This window comes from Engraulis encrasicolus, chromosome 15, assembly GCF_034702125.1.
Source record: "Engraulis encrasicolus isolate BLACKSEA-1 chromosome 15, IST_EnEncr_1.0, whole genome shotgun sequence".
NCBI lineage: Eukaryota > Metazoa > Chordata > Actinopteri > Clupeiformes > Engraulidae > Engraulis > Engraulis encrasicolus.
This window is the reverse complement of record NC_085871.1, coordinates 12,615,989-12,637,986: the sequence shown is the minus strand read 5'-3', so window position 1 is coordinate 12,637,986 and position 21,998 is coordinate 12,615,989. Positions and strand designations below refer to the sequence as shown.

Below are 21,998 nucleotides of genomic sequence, written 5' to 3'. Positions count from 1 at the left end.
ACACAGGGACAATGCAGTCGGCAACGTCGAACGTCCCACAGAATGTCAAGCAGAATACAACATTAAATGTGACATCATGGGTATTAGATCAGTTGTGCTTGATCAGATGGGTGACGCTATGTTTAACAATGCCAATTTCTAGACGTGCAAAAGGAAAAGGGGGGTGTTTGCCTAGAGCAGCGTTTCCCAACCTTTTTTCTTCTGCGTACCCCCTAAGCCATGTTGTCATATGAAGAGTACCCCCTTACGCGTGCTCTATATCTATTCTGCTATCCCAAAGTGGCTACACTCCATGTGTATGTTATTATTACATTTCTCCACGTACCCCCTGAGGTGTGCTCGCGTACCCCTAGTGGTACACGTACCCCTGGTTGGGAAACACTGGCCTAGAGCACCAAATTGAGACAGTGAAAACGCACTTAGAACCTAGAAAGTCTTTGACTCCACTGAAGCCAGGGATTTCTGTTCATGTTTATTACCTGGCCCCCCACCCCCTGGAAAGAGTTGGGTCAGGTATTGCAATGACCCTGTAAGTGGTTCTGAAGGATATACTCTAATGCCTCTTTTCCACTGCCGGTTTTCTGGTAGGCCTACAGCTTGATACAGCGCGACCTGGCTGCCACCTTTTCTTTTCAGTTGGGCACGACACAGCTCAATCGGAGAGCAGAAAGTGGCGGCGGTGTCGCGCTGTGTCCAGCTGTAGGCCAACCAGAAAAAAACGGCAGTGGAAAAGAGGCACAAGTGGCATATTACTGACTACTGACTAGACACACTCAAAGTGGCATCTCACAGTTGGATCAATGTTGGCTCATGAACAGCTGCCAGCAGCAGTGTCAGTGAATTGAGGACATTCTGATAAGATTTCATATCCCCTCTGAGCACTAGGCGGGATATTAAAGTCTCTACGGTGACTTAACAAAATGTGTCCCTCCTTGTCAACATTTCAGATCCATTGCACACAGATTTGTGAAGTGTAACTCAATCTCTGAAGTTATTTCTATATGGAGATGGAATATAAAAACAAATCATTTAAAGATTTTGGTGGGCATTACCTTTTGGGTAATGCAGCATTTCTGCTATTTATTTCAGTAGATCTGCTTGTATGCTGACATCACTCTGATTTCTCCAATGCAGTAGAGGAACTCGACAGTTCTCATTGTTCAGGACTTGTGTGAAATGTGAAATTTCGATAGAAGTTGAATATAATATAATATAATATAATATAATATAATATAATATAATATAATATAATATAATATAATGGAATATAATATAATGGAATATAATATAATATAATATCTACCTATGCAGGAGGAGGTACAACCATCAGAGCAGTCCCCAGCTGAAGAGGAGGAACAGGGGGAAGAGGAGAGCAAGGAAGAGGAGGAGGTGCATGAGGAGGTGGTGGAGGTGGTGGAGCAAACAGAGGACAGCGAGGAGGCCACAGAAGAGGAGAAGCAGGAGGCTCAGGGGAAAGAAGAGGAGTCTGAAGACAGCTGGAAGACGGATGAGGAGATCATGATGTTAGCCTCTCAGAACAGGTACGGAGCACATCTTGGCAAGTTAAATCAACACTTACAGAGGAGGACCAAGACTATTTTACAATTGTATTGTGTAGGACTAAGCTCCATATTCTTCTCTAGCTCTGCTTAGCCCCCCCCCCCCTCTCTATCTCTCTCTCAATAGCTTTCTCTCTCTCTCTTACTGTAGGTATACACAAGAAACGACCAAAGCGACCAAGTAGACGAGTTTGAAGGAGTTTTACCATGTATTATCTGTATTCGAAGACATGAGCATGCTGGTTTTCGCCGAACCGTGTCATAGCTCATTACCATATCAGCTGACTTTTAAACATTGAAATTCGCTCTGGTCGCACGATATGCCGACCCTCCATATAATGGCTTTCGGCACTCTGGTCGCTTTGGTCGTACAGTTACTCTTCTTCAGCATATGTAATACAGTAAGCCAGACGTGGGCAAACTCAGGCCCGGGGGCCACATGCGGCCCGCTCGGCCATTTCATGCGGCCCGCTCGGCCATTTTATGCGGCCCTCGGAGCCTTTCCCAGAAAAAAATGCAGACTCGCATGGTCACTCATTCTTCACTGCGCTACCTAAAACAAGGGTCTTGGAAACCTAAGATTACTAAAGTCTACATCTAGATACAAATAGCAGGAATGGCATAACTGACAATGGTGTAATTATGCTGCCATACACCAATTCTTATTATTGGCACGGGCAAGTTGCCTACGACATCCGGCCCTTTGGTCAACTTTCTAAACCCAATGTGGCCCTTGAGCCAAAATAATTGCCCACACCTGCAGTAAGCATTATCCTCCTCTCCTTCTCTCTGTTTGTCTACTTCTACTTCTTTTGCTCTCTGCACGTGTCTGTCTTCTCAAAGTCCCTCTATCACTTATTTTCAAATGGTATGAGCCGTCATAGGCCATATCTACTGTATCCTTGCTTCTAACACTTTCCCCACCTCCTTTATTTCGCATTAACTCCTCAGCCTGCAGACCGCTGTGCTGGTCAGGGTGGGAACTGAGGAAGACGAGGAGGCAGAGTATAACGAAGATGAGGAAGAGGAGGAAGAAGAAGAACAGACGACGGATGAGGTGGAGGAAGAGGTGGAGGTGGAAGAGGTGGTGGTTGAGGAGGTGGAGAAACGGGGCGGAGAAGAGACGATGAAGAACAGCAACGAAGTACAACCGGAGACAGAGCCGGAGTCAGAGCCGGAGTCATCGCCGAAGATTGAGAAGCCAGCTCTGCAGCACGACATGGAGACAGTAGAGCAGCAGCAGCAGCAGCAGCAGCAGCAGCAGGACACCATTATAAACTGCTCCTACGAGCTGCCTGACGAAACGAGCAAACACAGCCAAGTGGTGGAAGGTGAGGGAGAGAGATGAAAGAAAGAAAGAAAGAAAGAAAGAAAGAAAGAAAGAAAGAAAGAAAGAAAGAAAGAAAGAAAGAAAGAAAGAAAGAAAGAAAGAAAGAATGAAAAAACTCTGCAGAAAGAGAACGAACAAGCCAAAATGAGAGATGGTGGCACATAGAGAACGAAAAAGAAAAAGTGAGGAAAAAGTCAGAACAGCAGCAAACAGCCAAGTGTTGTCAGGTGAGGAAAAGGGAGAAAAAGGTATACAGAAAGAGAAAGAGAGGGGGGCAGAACAACAGTGGATGATTTGTGTGGTGTCAGGTGGGAGATAGACACAGAAAGCAAGACAGACAGACACAGAACGAGAGCATGAGAAAGCCAAAAAGAAAAAGACGGAGGCAGACCGAGGAAGAGAAAGAATGAAAGAGTGGGAGGCAGAGCAGGAGCCTGTGATTTATGTCAGCAGCTTCCTACTGTTTCAATGCTTTTGGCTTGAGAAGAGTGTTTGGCCTTAAAGCAATCAATCCAGATTTCAAGAGAAAATAGGTGTCAGCTTTTGTAAATACGTCTGGCTTATTTTTATGCTATTTTGCTCTGGCAGAAAAAAAACCTAATCCTTCAACCTGCTTAGCACCGCCTGATGTTCTGCGTTTGGCAAAGCCAAATGTGTGAATGCAAACAAACTGCAGCTTTGTTGTTCCTTCGGTTCCTGCATCCCCTTGTGTGTGTGTGTGTGTGCACGCGTGGGTGCACGCGTGTGTGCGTGCATCTATGTATGTGCCCGCGCACACGTGTGTGTGTGTGTGTGTGTGTGTGTGTGTGTGTGTGTGTGTGTGTGTGTGTGTGTGTGTGTGTGTGTGTGTGTGTGTGTGTGTGTGTGTGTGTGTGTGTGTGTGTGTGTGTGTGTGTGTGTGTGTCTGTATGTACATACCTGTTGAGGTTCATATATAGTGTACCTGCATGTATCCATGCATCTGTGTGGGTGCATTAGTATGCATGTAGGTATGCGTGCCTGTGTGTTTATACTAACATGTGTGTGTGTGTGTGTGTGTGTGTGTGTGTGTGTGTGTGTGTGTGTGTGTGTGTGTGTGTGTGTGTGTGTGTGTGTGTGTGTGTGTGTGTGTGTGTGTGTGTGTGTGTGTGTGTGTGTGTGTGTGTGTGTGTGTGTGTGTGCTTGCTTGCTGTGTCGTTGTTGTCTGCAGTGAACAACCTCTCCACTCCGCCACAGTCCCCAGGCACCACTCCAACACCGTCCTCCCCGCCGCCCCCGCAAGTCACTGACGGCTCCCACTTCATGTGTGTCTAGTGCCAGCCAGTAAGAAACCTCCCTCTGCCTCCAAAAATCCAATCACATCGCTCCTCATTCCTCTCTGCCCCGCCTCTCCTTTGTTCCATTCCTCAAGACTGCGGGTATTTCTCAGAGAAGTGTCCTAGCCTAGCAAGGACGAGTAACACCCATTTTTCGCTGATTTCACCAAAGAGTATCCAATAACTAGTTCTAAGTGTAATTAATAATTGGATTGCCTGGGAACTCCCACACTGCCTTTAGTTCTACACAATCGTCTCACTTGTGATTAGGTCTGGTGTTAACCAGGCAAATAATTGGATACACCTGCCGCCAATGGGCGTTACTCGTCCTATCAAGGCTAGGACACTTTACTTTGAGAAATACCCTTCTCTTTCTGTCTAGCCATGCAGTCATGTTGCTCCTTGTCCTCTCACCCTATGACAAAGAAATACATAGGCCTACGTAAATGCTGAATGCTTTTATACAGAGGTCATAAAAAGTTAAAGAGATGATCAGGATTGAAATGTAAGTCAATATTTGGAGTTATTCGAGTATTTATATGTTGTATATGGTATGGGTGGCATGGCATGCCTCAATCATATACATGTAACACACGTTTTGGCTAATATGGTACAATTAAATTTCAGATTGGCTAAACTCACTTTAATTCTGAATAAAGCTTAATTACGCTTTGAAAATATCATGTTAACACTTCACAATTCGGAATTAAATGAAAGATCAAAGTAAACTCAACAGAACTATTTAATTCTGAATTATTAATTAATGTAAACGTAGCCAGTGAGATGGTCATTGTGTGTAACCCCAAACAACCTCTAATGCATCTCACTCCATATAACTCCTTTAATCATATTTGATTTTCAATAAAATATATATGAGAAAGTGAATCAGTCGGTAAGATTCATCCAGACATTTCTTTTTAAGATTCATCCAGACATTCAAATGAAACTCTTTTTGTGAACAACGAACTTATAAAATAAATTATATACCTGTATATCAAAGTAGATCATGCATGTATGCATATACACCTATATGTGCATAGTTGTACAGTATATAACTTTACTTGACGCCAATGTCATATGTATGACATAACAGTGTCATAATAGTGTCAATACAGTCATAAACGTTTTATGCCTCTCTTTATCATAACCAAATTTCACTTAATGAAAAAGTCATAATATGTTTTTGATATTGACATGCTGTTTATGACACATGCATGACTGTATTATGACAACGTTATGACAATGTCATGCCATACGTATGACACCGGCGTCAAGTAAAGTGTTACCATATAATGTTTACACATTTTGTATAGGATATGTACCATAGAATATGAAACATTTCGAAATAGGCCACATTGAGGCATATATGTATTTTTTCTTCATATGGACTTCTTTCATTTCATCATGCATTTCTCCCTTTTCTACCAAATCATGACAGTCCTCGCCCTTTCTGGCCTGTTTCCTTTGTCACCGTTTTTTGTCAGCATCAGATGAGGAAAGTTCAAGGTGTTACTGTAAAAAAAAGAAGTTTCTGGCAGCAGTTCACACTCTGACACTTTTACATTTTACAGCCCAGATGAGGAGCTGTGATGTTTCACAGTGATATCGTTTTTTTCCTGAAAGTGCGGCTTCAAAAGTGAAAGATCTTGGCACATTTTTTTTTCTTTCTTCCTACAGAGGGTGTTAAAATTCATCATGATGTCAAAAATGAAAGTCTGGTAAAGTATTGGGTTTTCAACCAACTTGTTATAAGTTGAAGCAACACTTCAAGTAGTTTTTCAACCTTTAAATAATGTTTCCAAAACTGTTGTCAGTGGTGAATGAACTCTTACTACATGCGAGGTGTTCCGGTTTCCTCAGTCAACCATCTGAGGACCGTGACAATCAGAATCATTTCTGAACAAATAAGCCTATCAGGATCAGCGGGCGGCGTTATGGCTCTTCTTTCACCTATTGTTGTCAGCTGTGTCACGGGTCAAGTTCAATGTAAGTGGCTGAAGAGGCACGTCAGTGAAGATGAAGATAGGTTTTTAATCGCCTGGCAGGATTTTTAATAAGGAGCATAGATCGAAAATGTGGTTGTGTGGGATACCGAGATGGTATAGTGAAAATAAAGGCGAGACATACCAGTTGGCAAGACTCTGGTTATATCTATGTCGCATTCAATGAGGAAGAATTCCATGTCCGACCTGTAGAGTCACGAAAACTACTTGTTCTATTTCAAGAACACCAACCTCAGACACACCAACACCTTGGACAATGTATTATAGCTAGATGTGTAGAGTTCCATTTATTTTAAAAAGGAATGAAGCTAAGCTGCAAAATGTCACCAAGTGTCAACATAAATGTCCATTCTGACATCTTAGCTTCATACACAGATAAACAGATCTGCCCTGGTTAAAGCGAAAGCTATTGTTAGATGGTAGTGCCTCAGGGGGTCTGGTCAAGATGTGTGTAAACCCCTACCCAGCCTCAAACCCATGTCCTGTCCTCTGTCCTCCTGTCTCATTGTCAACCTGAGTAAAGCCAGTTTTATATTTAGCATTCATTTCAAGATTCAAGGTTCAAGATTTTATTTGTCACATGCTTTCTTGGGCTGGCACTATCGGCAGTGAAATTAAAGTGGCAACAGCTCTCTACTGTGTAGCGCAATCTCTCTGTCCTGCATTGTATAGAACATAGTGTTTCCCTTGGGGCAGCCTTTGAAACTTGGAATAGCTAATATGGAGGGTGCCTTTCATCATCCTTTTTTTGCATATTTAACATTCCTATTTAACATTCAAGATAAAAATGTGATATCAAAATAAATAAGCCTTGTGTCACATACAGACATTTGTTTATGTTTCAAAGTTGGTTTGGCAACAAGGGTTATTTTTCAGCTATCGATGGAGAGTAGAAGTCCACACACTGCACTTCCAACTGAAGGATTATGTACAGTAACCGCACGAATACACCGGCTGCCACCTGAGCAAGGGTAGCGGTGTAAGTAATTGACTTCGTATTGAGTCCCGTGACTAAAGTGATTCGGGCGACTAGAGGTAGTTCGGGTGACGACAGTCACTCTTGGGAATATTATGCAAATTAGCTATGACTCGGTTCAGCGACAGCCACCACAGCCAATGGGATTGCTGGAATGCTTGCACGGACATACTCTAGTCGCTTCAATCGCTCGTTTCGCTCTCGCTACACAGCAGCGATTCTCTGTAGCTTGAATCTCGTCGCGGCCGGTGTATTCGCTCGGTAGGACATAGTACGACATTTCGACCCATCAGGGTCTTCATCAGGCATGACTTCTACTCTTTCTATTGATAGATACACCTGACTATTTTTTAGCTATACCATAGCACGTTTGTATTTTGAATGTTAAATGAATGTCCAGTATAAAACTGACTCTACCCAAGTCGACAATGAGGCACAAGGCTGAAGGACAGAGGAACATATAGGAGCAGGGTCGCTGACAGCTTTTGCTGGGCCTAGGACAAAGTCATCTGAAAGGGCCCCTTAACCAATACATAGAATGTAATGGGGACCCAACTCTGAGCCCCCTGTCTCCCTGGGCCCGGGACAACATACCCATTTGCCCCCAGAAAGTTGATTTGCGATCTGGCTAGATGTGGCGAGAGTGGTGTGAGTTGAGAGTTTGCTTATGCAAGCGGAGATGAATGGCGACGTGCACCTCGTCACTGGCAGTTCCTGAGCACGACAACCATAACAGCTAATGAAATTTCGTCCATTCATCAGCCACACAGTGCTCTTTTGCTTTGCTCTGCATGCTCCCGTCTTTCTGTTCTCTCTCTCTCTCTCTCTCTCTCTCTCCCCGAGACACTGACACCCATCAACATGCATGAACAGAGCACACACACACATACACAAGTATTTCATCACATCATCGTCTAATGTATTTACGCTTGGATTTGTTGGGAGAATACACTCACTTCCACCTCCTCCCAACCACTTCTTCTCTCTCTCTCTCTCCCTCTCTCTCTCTCTCTCTCTCTCTCTCTCTCTCTCTCTCTCTCTCTCTCTCTCTCTCTCTCTCTCTCTCTCTCTCTCTCCTATACAGCAGCTGAAATGCAGAACTCTGTGGAGGGCCAAACATGAGAAGAACAGCGAGAGAGACACAGCAAGAGGAAACACAAGCTGGACTCAAGATGGCCGCACAGAGCACCAGACCATCGTCTCCAATATGCCACGCACTCAAATCTCACACTCCACCATCCACCGCTGCTGCTGCACACTTGCAGCCGACTGTCCTAACCGGACATCATATCGATTGATTGACATGTGTCAACCATCACGCAGGACAATGACAGACACTTGACACTCCTTCTCCTGCCCTACGTCCTACTACATTAACAGTGTTGCCAATCTGATCGTCCTCATCACCGTTTACTATTATTATTATTATTATTATTATTATTATTATTATTATTATTATTATTATTAGAAGAGTTTCATTGTGTATTTGGGATGGGTATACATGTGCGTGTGAGTGCCTGTGTGCATACGTGCGTGAAGATGAGCATGTGGAGCCTGTGGGCTAATAAGTGACATGGTGTGGATGAGAACTGGGTGCAGCTGTGTACAGGAACACCAGGGGCCTATACTACAAAGCTGGCCCAGGAGTAAAGTTCAGGAGTCCTCGTTTTCTTGACAAAATGAGGACTCCAGGCTCTTCTATTAGGTGATTTACCTCTTAACTTAACCTGGTTTACTCCTGAACCAGCTTTGTAGTGTAGGCTCCTGTAGTCCCTCTCTATGCCTGTAGTGCACTCTATGGGAGGCCTCACAAAAGGTGATGGAAGATCATCTGAAAAGAGTCTCATTCTTCCAGGTCATGTTATCCAAAGACTTAAGTTGCAAACTACTGGACTTTCGAGCTCTAATAATGTGTCCAGTTGCTCACCGTACAACTGAACTCTTTTGACAATGTGTGAGGGGTGTGTCCGAATCTGTAGTGCTTACTTGTTATCTACTGTGTGTGCACTGTTTAGTGTGTGTAATGGCCACTATGTATGTAGGGAGTGGAACATCGCACTGCATCGCACGCACCGCCTACACAGAGCACTTTGAAGTCAGCAAATACTGTATATGTCAGATATGGATGGAGTGTTGACCCTTGGTCTTGTATTTTACTGAAACACGTGTTCAAGGGCATGTGTTTGATGAGTGGAGGTGCAAAACGCACACCAGAAACAGAGGTGCTGGCAACCAGAAAATACAATTGCAGGAGGAGAGAAGTGCCGCACACTCTCAAGTTAAATAAACAGTTTTTAATGTGACAACGTTTCAGCCTGTCGGCCTTCTTCAGGTGACACGTTGTCACATTAAAAACTGTGTATTTAACTTGAGAGTATGTGGCACTTCTCTCCTCCTGCAAGGGCATGTGTTTGCCATACAAATCAAACAGATTCACTTCAAAATCGTACTGTACGGCTACAACACAAAGAACAAGAACGATCAAAACATCTAAAGAAAAATAGATGTGCACACTAGTTTTCTCTCTCTTTCAGTCTCACTCTTGCTTTCCCTAACTCGCTCTCTCTCACACACACACACGCACACGCACACATGCACTCACTTACCAACTCTCTCAAATGGGACAGTATCACTTTAACTCTACATCCCCAAGCCATTCAAGTGTTATTCATTCAGGGTTACTCATGTCCTTGTGTTGTCGTTTTTTTTAAGAGAAAGTTAATATCATAAACAAATTGTGTTACGGTTTTTGCTTTTTTACCAGTGTTGACATTGAAGATCATGATGCATTTTCAGTCCTCATATCTTTTGCACTGTGTAACACTTTGTTGTTTTTGTAGAGGGAAAAAAAAACTAAATAAATCTGTGTTCAGTCTGTTTATATATAATAGTTACATAAAAGGAACCTGTATTAACAAATACATTCAATAAGGTGCCACTTTGTTGCTGCAGATGGACGTTTGAATATTTTATTGGGTTTGTAATTATTTATAAAGTCAGATAGTCCACAGCCCCCCTCCCTGCCGCACTGTTTCCGACACACACATGAATGTTCTGGCTTCTGTATTTTATTTTTTAATAAGGCTGAGATATATTTAAAACAGAGAGAAGATTAAACAGAGAGTATTAAAAAAAAGATTTTTAAATGGATTTAGTCTTACGCCCCTTGGGGCTTGTAGGACACATAGAGGACATTATAGCACATGTAGAGAAAAAAAGCAATAAGCAAGGATTCTGACGATGACATTTCTGTATAAAACAAATATATTAAAAAAAACAAAAAAACTGTATAGACCATTGTGTATATAGTGTACACCATACGACAAGCAAAGCAGAGGTAAAAAAACTGAAATGAAATAAATATTAAGAAATTATACTTATTAGAGTCAATATGCAAATGTTCATATCTCATCTGTTTTATATCATGTGAAATAAATGTTGATGTTCTTAGGCTGGGCTCGAGTGATTTCTTTGACAGACCGTGTGTTTGTGAGATGGAACGTTTCAGGAAAGATTTCATATTTTTGGGACAAGCTTGAGTGTGTGTGTCTGTGTCTGTGTCTCTGTGTGCGTGTGCGTGTGTGTGTGTGTACACGCGCAGATGTTTGTACATGCTTGTGTAATGTGTACATGTGTGCATGCGTGCGTGTTTGGCCATGTGGTTGCAGAAATACACTTGCTGTTCCACCAGACTGAACCATCCCCAGTGGGTGCACTGCTTAACTCAGCCTAGTTCCCCCTGGCGTTGGTCACAGAGTGTGCTCAGTGCACAGGACTTGTTGACGGTGTACGGGGTGTCAAGTCTTCAGAAGCAGACTCTACTGTTCCCCCCTGAGCATGGCGGACTGCTTCAAGGCTGCTTCAAGTTTGCTCACACCCAGCCTCCAGAGAGGTTTGGCAAGTGCTCTGCTCATGTCCCGAAGGGCCCACCGGCGGATCCGCTGAACATGAAAAACATCTCACATCACAAACACACCTGAGCTCACCTACAGTATTTCAGAGTCAGGCAAGCCACGAGGGGTCAGGCGCCACACTCCAGATATCGCCACCTACAGTATGACTTAGAGGTGTAAAATTAAATAACACTAATGTGGGTAGTATTTGTTTACAAACCCCAACTCCGTAGAAGTTGGGACACAAGGTAAATTGTGAATAATAACAAAATACTGCCATTTTCAAAACGTCTGATTCTTACATTAGATGGAGAACGGCACAAAGAAAACATATCAGCCATCAAAACTGACCAAAATTGTTGTTTTGGGGGATATTCATGAATATGTAAACACAACACGTCTCAAAAGAGTTGGGACGTGGACAATAAAAGGCAGCAAATGCCAAGGAAGACTCAAAACAAAACACAGCACTTAACAGTTAAATACATTAACCGATGAAATGATTTTATATAAAAAAAACAGTGTTAATTCCTATCTTGGACATGATTTCACCAGCTTAAATGGAGGGTGTATTCCTTTACATGTTGTGCAATGGTTTTCCTTTCTGTAGTGCTTACAGCGGGACAGGTCTTGACCAAAAGCCTGCCATTTTATCACCTGCTGGTCCTTATGATCGAGTTAAACTATTAAAACATAGTAGAGAATGCAATTTGTCCTTACTATGTGGCAATCCCCTCAAAATACAATGCATGAGTGGCGTTTCATGCTATTTAAAACCCATTTATGTCATTCAGCACTGTATTTAACTCTACAGATGAGTGAGAACAACTTAACCAATGCACTACTGCACCCCCATGCCATCATGGAGGCTGACTTTTGAAGTTAGCACTAACACAAGTTGGATGGTCCATTTTCACTGTAGCACAGGATGTGTAACACTATTATTTTCAAAAAGAATTGACTTCTGCAACTTCTGCTGACTTCTGTAAGTAAAAGACAGTTTCCCATGTCTTCTGGGTCTATTTCAAGTGAGCTTGGGTGCATATGAGAATGTTAAACCACTCTATCATTTGCACACATTAGGCATTGTTAATATGGTCCATTTTTAATAGGCCCTAGCTGTAATTCTTGGAGTGCTAGAGTGAGACTACAGCGGATATATATTTCATGATTTCATGAACCTATACAATGATTTTAATGACAAAAATATGTCAATCATGGTAAATCAAAGGAAATTCAAAAATGTATGTAATAACTATGGTAATCATTCCCTCTGCATCTTTAATTCTGAGTGACTCAGCCTCTCTGTGATGGTCTTATACCTGGACACTCATATTGTCCCTCAGTACAATTCATTTTCAAATGTTCTTCTTTGTTGTTTTATCTTATTTGGATGTTTATTACATCTCACTGATCCCCGTCCCAACTTATTTGAGACGTGTTGCAGCTATCAAATGAGGAATGAGTACATATGTCCCCTAAAACAATATTTTTTTTCTCAGTTTTAACACTTAATATGTTGTCTTTTCAGTATTCTCCATCTAATGAATGGTTTGAATGTTTTGAAAATGATAGCATTTTGATTTTATTCACAGTTTACCAAACGTCCCAACTTCACCGGAGTTGTTTTTTGTATTTGGGAGACTACAAATATTTGTCATACAGTATGTCAGAAAGGTGCATATTATTCCATTGAAATTCAAGACAGCAATTATAAAAGCCCTATATCAATAGCGGGGCATGAATTGGGCATTTGTACATTTCAGTGACAAATGTAGGCCTATTCCAACCGAATTCAGCATACATAAGCTACATGTAGGGCTAAAAACTATTTACACTCAACATGCAAACTGATGAAAGTATTGATGTGTGATTTGCTCATGAGGTAAATGGCTTTACCTCTGAAGAATATACATTACAGCTGAATATATCTGTAAACACTTGTTTGATGAAGTCCTTGTCAAAATGTTAATGCAATCGACAATGCTCTTCCCTCAGTCATTCTAAGTACAGTCTGCAGCTGAATATTAGGCCCCTGAGCCTGAGTCTGGTAGGCCCGTGTAGTATTCCATCCTTGCCCTTATGCAGAATGATGTCATTTAGTTTCTGATAAAATAAATGGCTAAACTGTAATGTTGGAGATTAGGCCTGTATTGGTTTTCAAGTGCATTTGTTATTATTTATTTTATTTTAGTTCAGTTTTGCTGCCAGTGACGTTACGCATCTGGGGAGATCTTTGGGAGACACTGTTTAGAATATTATAGGTCTACAAAGATATGAAAGAAAGTAGGCTACTTTCGCTATTTCTCTAGCTTCCACGCTTTATCTCCACCAGCATCTTGGTGAGGCATTTTGACAATCCCATGTCTTTATTTTCAGACATCCATCGCAACCAAACTTTTTGAAAGAGAGTTACAGAAATCTTGCTATTATAACGACGATGCAATACTGGCATCTAGTGGTAGCATGAGTGGCTACATAATGATGTGCTTTGGACACCTTGTGCTTTGGTCAGCTTGCGCGCCTGTCAACTTTTGTGCTCAACCCATTAAGGTTTTACTTTCAAATAGCCTATGATACATTTAGTTAAGAAATATAGGCTACACTTTTTTGGAAACTTACATGTCAGTAAGCAACAACAGAAGGTCTAACAGGCTCGACAAGCTTTTTGCTTTGCATATCAGTTGGTAGGTCAGTTACAATTTGCCTTGCGCATAATTTATTTTGTGTGGATGGTTTTCTCACTAAAAACTGAAAAATGGCTTTGTATTGTTAAAAGTGAGAACACGTGGAAACATTCACAAACGAAATGGGATACGTCACCAATCTCCGCCTCTCACGTCCCTGTTCAACCTCTCGTGGTGCATCTCTCGAAGCTGGTTGGGGGACGAGAGCGAACGTACAGACAATCGCCCTGGCTTAACTTCGTGGGGGTACATATCGAAAAGCGTTTAACGATTAAACATGGCCACCACTTCCACCGATGGGACAGAACAGGAATCGTCTTCTAAAAGCGACCAAAATCAAACATTGGAAAATGAGAAAAGCGAAGAGAAAGCGGAGGGCCAGGCCTCGGAACAGGAACCGGTTGGAGACGAGACTGTGAAAATGGACGTGAACGGCGGAGAAGAAGGAGCAACAGAGGCGGACAAGAAACCATCGCCCGCACCCGAAGTCTCTCCAGAAACTACACCAACAACTGTCACCCCTAAAGAGGAAAGTGATATGGGAAATAATATGGATTGTGACCTTGCTGAATCCGGTAAAAGCCCGGCGGAGGGAAGCAAAGCGAACTGCAACGGCACCGGAGTCGGGACGGGGGAGCTGAAACAAGAACAAAGGGAAGAGAACGTGTCCTCTCCCAGCGACTGCACGAAGAGCAAAGCCGATGAATGCACGGATAAAACCGACCATGGGATAAAGAGGCGAGCCAGTGTGGAAATGTCTTCGTCCGACGGAGAGCCTTTGAGTCGAATGGATTCAGAAGACAGGTTTGTTTGGCACGGTTGATTTGGTGAAGACGATCAACCACACTAGCCTCCATCTCAACTTCGGTGACACTCGCCGCCGATGTTGCATTTGTGGGCTGCTTAGCTGACTAATGATACAAGTTAACATTTCACTTGTGTTACAATTGTTTCTACACGACACATTGTATCTTTTCTCAGTTCGTGGCGAGTCAGCGGTAGGCCTAGCCTCTGCTTTTCAGCCATCTGTCCTCCTGTTTTCTTTTTCAAGTTTGATTGATGTCTTTGAGGTCGTTCTGTAGGGCCCAGTTGTTTTCTGTAGGGGGTCATTTAACACCAAAATATGATGATAAATATGCTACATTTCGGCCATTAACTTCTCATTTGTGTTCCAAACATTTTCAGACTTTGTTTTTTTTAGCCATTTTGAGAGAGTTTAGATCAGCAGACAATAGCAGGTTATTTTACAGCGTTGCCAGTCTGGGCCTATTGCACTAGCCTAGGCCTAGGTATCAAGATGGTATGTAGGCTGTGTTATAGTTTTTAGGTCTATGTCATGAACTTGATTGTTTGTTTTTTTTATCGTTCGAAATGGCGAAGGGGAATCTTAATCAGACAACAAAGTTGTGTTGTCAGTTTTTAGACTGGCAAGTTTACTGTAACCGTGTTCATACTCAAGCAAATCTCAAATTAGTCATAAAAGGATAAGGGACTTAGTAATACCCAAAATCGCTTTCATGTTTAACCGCACCTGCCAGAGTGGCATTGCGTCAAAGTAGGCCTTTCGCCGTAAACCATGACATCTTCTCCGAGGCTACTCAATACTGGAACTTGGCGTCATATCATCACAATTCTGTGAAATCCGTGAAGTAGGCTGTCAAGTGATTCGCTTGCTTTTCGTTGCACTGGCATAGACCTTGTGTTAATTCCTCCCACAGTCAGACAGCTTGTGAGAAGAGTGCATGGAGGACATTTTGAGATGTTTTTTTTTTTACTTAGGCCTAGTCTTATTTCGCCTGCTACTCTTACTTTTAATTGGGCTGACTTTGACAGTTGTCTTGGGTCATCCCAGTGGATCCTGCTGCACCACTTGTCAGCAGCCAAAGCCTAGGACATAATTCAGGCCGTTCACTGTCCCTGGTGCAGCTGTTGCTGCCTTTCCCCCTCTCCTCTGCTCTCCTCTTCTCTCGTCTCCTTCTTCCTCTTCCCCTCCCTCCACTCTCCTACTCTCCTACTCTCCTCTGCTCTTCTTCCACCCTAAGGGCTTTGGGGAGACGCAAAGCCTTCCCATCTCCCCTCTGCTCCTGTTAGGGGTGGATCGTTGAGAGCACTTGGGCCGTGAAAAAGAATGACACAGATATAGGCGAGTGGGCAGATTGGATGGATCTTTTGGTTAAGGAGGAGAGGGATGGATGGAGGGATGAATGATTGGACAAGAGGAAGAGGGGATGGAGAGAGAGAAACATCGTTGAGGAGAGGGATGAAGGTCATGGGAAAAAATCAAGTCTGTGATGAAGGGAGGGTGGTGCTCTAACACTTGCCTTTCGTGAATGATGGACCAGCATTACAACAACAATACAGTATTACTTTGGATTTAGCAAATACTGTGGTCCAAAGCCACAGTACCTTACAAAATGTAAATACCTTGGGAGAAATGCAGAGTGCACAGGCAAAGGAATGCTATTTTTTCATAAATGAACATTGTTTTGAAGAAGTGTTGTTTAAAATGATTGGTGAGCGTATTTCAAAGCAATACCTACTGGATTTGAAATTGTTTTTTTTGACAGTGGTGTGATGTCACTTCAGCAAGAATGTTCAGGAACATCACCGTAATGTATTGTATAGCTTTAAGCATGTTAATCACTTCGAATAGTCTTATTGTAGTGCTTCTCAACGGGGGTTCTACAGCCCCCCATGCAATGTTGAGAAGGAGACAGCTGAGCACGTGGGGGGTGGCCCTCAGTTCCAAATGGGGGACATTAGTATTACCTCTGCCAAGGAGGTTATGTTTTTGGTCGCGTTGGTTTGTTTGTCTGTCCGCAGGATAACTCAAAAAGTTAAGCTGTAACTCCATGGCCTTGGCGGAGGTTTCCACTCTGAGTGCTTCTAGTTATTATTTTTTTATTGTTATTTTATTTTATAATACTAAGGGTGTGTTAAAAATCATAACGGGAAGCACTCAGAGGGCGCAGACCTCCGCCAAGGAAGCTGCTTGATAGTCAAATGTGCTATTACACCCTATTTTCATTTAAAGTTAGAAACTGAAATGTTCTGCCCCACAATTCAATTTGTGGTCACTAGGGGCGTCTCGATTGATAGGCCAGCAATGGTTAAGAATCTTTAAAAAGGGTCTGGTTCCGCTTCGTGATCCGTATCACCACCAGAATTTAATCACTTGTTCCTTGGGTCATTACTAACAACTCCACAAAGTTTCGTCCGAATCGGTTGATTCGTTTTCTGAGTTATCCTGCTGACAGAATCTTTTAAAAAGTCCTGGTTCCGGTTCAGGATCCAGATCACCACCAGAATTTAATCACTTGTTCCTTGGGTCATTATCAACAACTCCACAAAGTTTCGTCAAAATCCGTTGATTAGTTTTTGAGTTATGCTGCTGACAAACAGACAGACAAACAAACAGACAAACCAACGCGACTGAAAACATTACCTCCTTGGCAGAGGTCATTTTTAAAAAGGCAACATAAGTTGAAAACAGAGTGCCAAACGTGAGAGCTCAAATGAGGGGAAAGAAAAAGGAGAGAGACTCATAAAGGAAAAAGAGAAAAGAAGTTAGGGGAAGTACAGGCAGGCAGGCAGGGAGAGAGAGAATCTTTTCTCTTTCCGTGTCCTGGGGCTTTGTCCATGTGGGACTGTGCGTGTGTGTGTAAGCCTTTGCGCTGCTGTTTGGGCAGCTGGAGGGTCTGAATGTAACTTTTGTTCCCACTCTCCTGGCAGCCAACACGGCCACCATAGTGCAGCACAGCACAGCAGAGTCACGCTGCAGCTGCTGACATAGTGTGGGTGTGTGGGCGTGCGCACGTGTGTGTGTGTGTCTCTCTCACTTAAGCATGTAGATATGTAACATACTGCTCTTTTGGTCAGTTTGTGGGTACGTACGTGTAGGTGAAGGGTTTTGCAGTAGGCCCATGAAGTTGTGTGTGGTGAGCCATATGTGTTGATGTTTAATGTTCTTGTTTTAATTTGTTCCTGTTATCTGTTTCTGTAGAAGTCGTAGAAGGCTTTAACCCTATGCCAACTATACTGTACAGATGAGATGAGATGTGTTCTATAGAGTTGATATGTGTTCTGAAGTTGCCAACAGATAAGAAGCAGTTGATAAGAATAGTCACAGAGAGGCCCTGCCGTGGCCAACCGGTAGGGCACTCACCTGCCATGCGGCGAACCCGGGTTCGATTCCCGGCCCGGGTCCTTTGCAGACCCCTCCCCGTCTCTCTCCCAATTCGCTTCCTGTCCACCTCTCACACTGTCCTATCAAATAAAGTCGGAAAAGACACACAAAAAAGAAAAGTCACAGAGAATAGAATGGATGTACAGTAATATTATGCAAATAGTAAGCCTGTGTTTGTACTGGAGTGAGCAGCCTAAGGCTGTTGTGCCTTCCGAGTACTGTATATTCACTTTTATTTAATTCTTGTAGCCCAAAGGTTGCCGGTTCGACTCCCGCCCCTCCAGGTTAGTGACTGAGGTACCCTGAGCATGGTACCGTCCCGCCGCACTGTTCCCTTAGGGCGCCGTTGGGGGCTGCCCCCTTGCACGGGTGAGGCGTAAATGCAATTTCATTGTGTGCAGTGTGCAGTGTTCACTTGTGTGCTGTGGAGTGCTCTGTCACGATGACAATGGGAGTTGGAGTTTCCCAGTTGGGCTCTCTGGTGCCAACTGTAAGACTTACATGATCTCATCGACTGATCTGAGAACTGCTATCAAGAGTCCACATCTCCCTGTGTTTGTGTGTGGAAAGGGGATTTCACACGTGCTGTGTGACTAAGATTGGGGAGACCATGTAAAAATGTGTTGCTCTACTGGGTTCTGTTTGTGTACACTACACAATGTAGATGCGCAATTTGTTTTACACATCATCGTGCATATTTATAGAAAACAGAATTGGATTTTTTTAAGTGGCTATGCTGTTATAGTGTGCCTGTGGACGGTGGCTATGGTCTGGTGTCTTTTGTGTTAGGGTTTTTTTTCTTTGCTGTGGCTGGAAGTTGGTAGCTTAGGGAGCAGACCTCCACTCTGGCAGTTTATCTTCCTGTGCTTGTAATTACTGGAGCTGTGGCTGGCTGTAGCACCGCGTGGTGGTTTGAAGCCAAAAGGGAGCCTCCCTCCCTGCCCCCCCTCCACAGTTATGAGCTGCTGAAGCTACATTGGTTGGAGTTGCTCTACTCTGTATCTCTTCAGCAAACTGTTGGAAGTTCAGCTGTGCAAATGTTTCAATGAGGATGGAGACGGTCAACTTAAGAAATTTCAGTCGATTTTGGGTGCGTGCGAGTGTCAAAACTGTCAAATTACAAGTAGAAAAAAACAGAATACACAAACTTGTCTGTGTGGGCATGGTAGAAAATAAATTGAATGTAGAAGTTTGAGTGCATTTTTTTCTGCTTATCAAGAATAGTCTATCATGATGGGTAGTTTGTTACTTCTGCCATTGTTAGTTTACTCCTGTCATTTTTAGTTTCTTTGTTCTATGCACTATATGGTATAGCCTTTGTTCATGTATTGTTTCTTGAAACCATACTAACACATGCCGTGTCATGTGCCTCTGTCCATATCAGTCACTTAAACCAGTGGTTCTTAACCTGTGGTGCACCAGAGATTGCAAGGGGTCCACAGACTTTAGTTTTTGTTGAGTTTGTGACCGAATTCTGCTTGGGAACATAATAATTAGGCCAAATCAAAACCAGATTTGGTCCTTATTTAAATGTCTCAAGCAAGAATCATTGTAATAAATGACTATTGCAATAAATAGTGCATATACAAATGTAGAAGTTTGGGTGCACGTCTTGGCTTGGGCACAGGTAAGGGTATTTTTTTTTTTTTAAACGACTAAAACGGAACCCTGGACTGAAACTGAACCACTTCTAGCCCTAATGGTGTTAGTACATAGATCGTGGTACCATTCCACATGGAAACATGCTGTAATTAAAAAAAAATTGCCCTACCGCTCATTGTAGGGCTACCAACTGCTGTGTTAGCGGCTCACTCACCAGCACTCACAGAGGGACAGTTTTCTTTATCGACAACCCACTTTTAAGAGATTAGAGACTAGAGACATTTAAATGTCACCGTTGACAGCCCGGCTCGCTCTCTCGCTCTCGCTCGCTCTCTCTCTCTCTCTCTCTCTCTCTCTCTCTCTCTCTCTCTCTCAGTATTCAGCTCAGCATATTTCAGTGATTTATCATGTCATGGGATGGCACCTTTTCTTGAGCACATACATGAGTCACTTGAGTTACACTGCTCACATTGCTACTGTTGGGACAGGTGCTGAACGGACAAGTTTCATCTAGCTAGGGAAATGCAAAAAATGATTTGATTGGTGTCTGTGAAAACGTCTCTTGGTAGCCAAAGGAGGCACGTTGTTAGAAACTGTATGTCTTGAGCTATGTGATTCAAATGATTGTTTATTGACTTGTAGGCCTAGATTTGGATTGTTTACTCAAATAATCTGAGAGTGTTCTCTGAGCCTCTTGAGGAGTGAGATATTCATTACCTTTATTCATTAACACCACACTGTGTAGTCTTCACTATACTATACTGTGGGCTTAAGCCCGGGAGGGTGTAGGCATCAACCTTTTAAACACACACACACACACACACACACACACACACACACACACACACACACACACACACACACACACACACACACACACACACACACACACACACACACACACGGAGTTGGGCAGCTGGACCCGGATGTCTCCAGTGGACACCCCTGCTGTTCCCCAGGTGTTTTGGGGCATACGCGCACACACACACACACACGCACACAAATACACCCCAGGCCAGTCCAGACTCCCTCATGAAATTTAAGAGCCCTAAGCTATGTCGGATGTAATGTCTTATTTTAGATGTGTACAGATGTGAGTATGTCCATACACAACCATGTGCATGCACAAACACACACTCGGACAGACCTGCAGGCGTGCACACACACACACACACACACACACACACACACACACATACACTCAAACACACACACACACACACACACATACACATACACTCACACACACACTCAAACACATGTGAGGTTTCCGTTCTGTAATGAAAGCCATGGCATGGGACGGCTGTTGTGGATGGTTGGGGCGGAGGAGGGGAGGGGAGAGGAGAGGTGAAGGCAAAACGATAAGAGGTAAGAGGGGAAGAGAAGCCACTGGGGGGGAGAAGGATAACAGAAGAGAAGGCATTACAGGGAATGGAGGAGAGGAGAGGAAGAGCAGAGGGGAAGGGAGGCAGGGGAGGAGAGGAGAGGAGAGGGGATGTGCTGTGCTATTGGCTGGGGAGTGTGTCAGTAGCACCTAGTCATGGTGTTTATAGACTGGCAGGGAAATGCTTGACACTACCCTAGCAGCACACTTGCTGCCCGTCTTACACAGATGGGCTGCTATCCTAACTCCCACGGGATCTCTTTCTTTCTCTCTTTCTTTCTCTCTTTCTTTCGCTCTTTCTTTTTGTCTTTCTTTCTTTCAGCAATGTTCATGCAGCCATCGCATCACAGTGTGAAGGGGGGGGGGGGGGGTCTGTATATGTTTGATGGTACAACAGGTTGTCTTCCCTCCTTCTCTCCTGACCTATGGTTCTGGTTATATTCCAGACGCCCATATAGCCAACACCACCCACCACCCCCAGAATGGACAAGTGGAGATGTGCAGGTAGTGAAGCGTCTTGTCATCACCTTCAAACCACATATGAACTCTGTAGCCCCCTGCTGCCCCTCTTAAACACACACGCACGCACGCACGCACGCACGCACGCACGCACGCACGCACGCACGCACGCACGCACGCACGCACGCACGCACGCACGCTCGCTCGCTCGCTCGCTCGCTCGCTCGCTCGCTCGCTCGCTCGCTCGCTCGCTCGCTCGCTCGCTCACTCACTCACTCACTCACTCACTCACTCACTCACTCACTCACTCACTCACTCACTCACTCACTTCACTCACTCACTCACTCACTCACTCACTCACTCACTCACTCACTCACTCACTCACTCACTCACTCACTCACTCACTCACTCACTCACTCACTCACTCACTCACTCACTCACTCACTCACTCACTCACTCACTCACTCACTCACTCACTCACTCACTCACTCACTCACTCACTCACTCACTCACTCACTCACTCACTCACTGTCAGTCTCGTTTTGCACATAGAATCACACACACTGCTCGCTTATACACTCTTTTTCTTTATACACACTTTTCATGCACACAAATGCACACACA

General features: G+C 43.6%; 2 protein-coding genes across 21 annotated transcripts in view; both read left to right on the top strand.

Annotated features, from left to right (window-relative positions):
• The window catches only part of plekha5 (pleckstrin homology domain containing, family A member 5), a 277,740-nt gene extending 268,284 nt beyond the window's left edge, over positions 1-9,456 (top strand). For 15 of the 19 annotated variants that reach the window (XM_063217075.1, XM_063217090.1, XM_063217074.1 and 12 more), the window contains 4 exons: positions 1,312-1,541; positions 2,511-2,890; positions 4,079-4,191; positions 8,248-9,456. In XM_063217075.1, the coding sequence (XP_063073145.1) occupies positions 1,312-1,541; positions 2,511-2,890; positions 4,079-4,182 (714 nt within the window). In that variant the 3' untranslated portion in view covers positions 4,183-4,191; positions 8,248-9,456. The remainder of the gene's footprint in view (positions 1-1,311; positions 1,542-2,510; positions 2,891-4,078; positions 4,192-8,247) is intronic. The other 4 variants (XM_063217072.1, XM_063217086.1, XM_063217085.1 and 1 more) reach the window with 4 other exon arrangements.
• A 4,467-nt stretch (positions 9,457-13,923) lies between these two features.
• Positions 13,924-21,998, top strand: part of aebp2 (AE binding protein 2) — a 31,938-nt gene continuing 23,863 nt past the window's right edge. For both annotated transcript variants that reach the window (XM_063217070.1, XM_063217069.1), the window contains exon 1: positions 13,924-14,547. In XM_063217070.1, the coding sequence (XP_063073140.1) occupies positions 14,021-14,547 (527 nt within the window). In that variant the 5' untranslated portion in view covers positions 13,924-14,020. The remainder of the gene's footprint in view (positions 14,548-21,998) is intronic.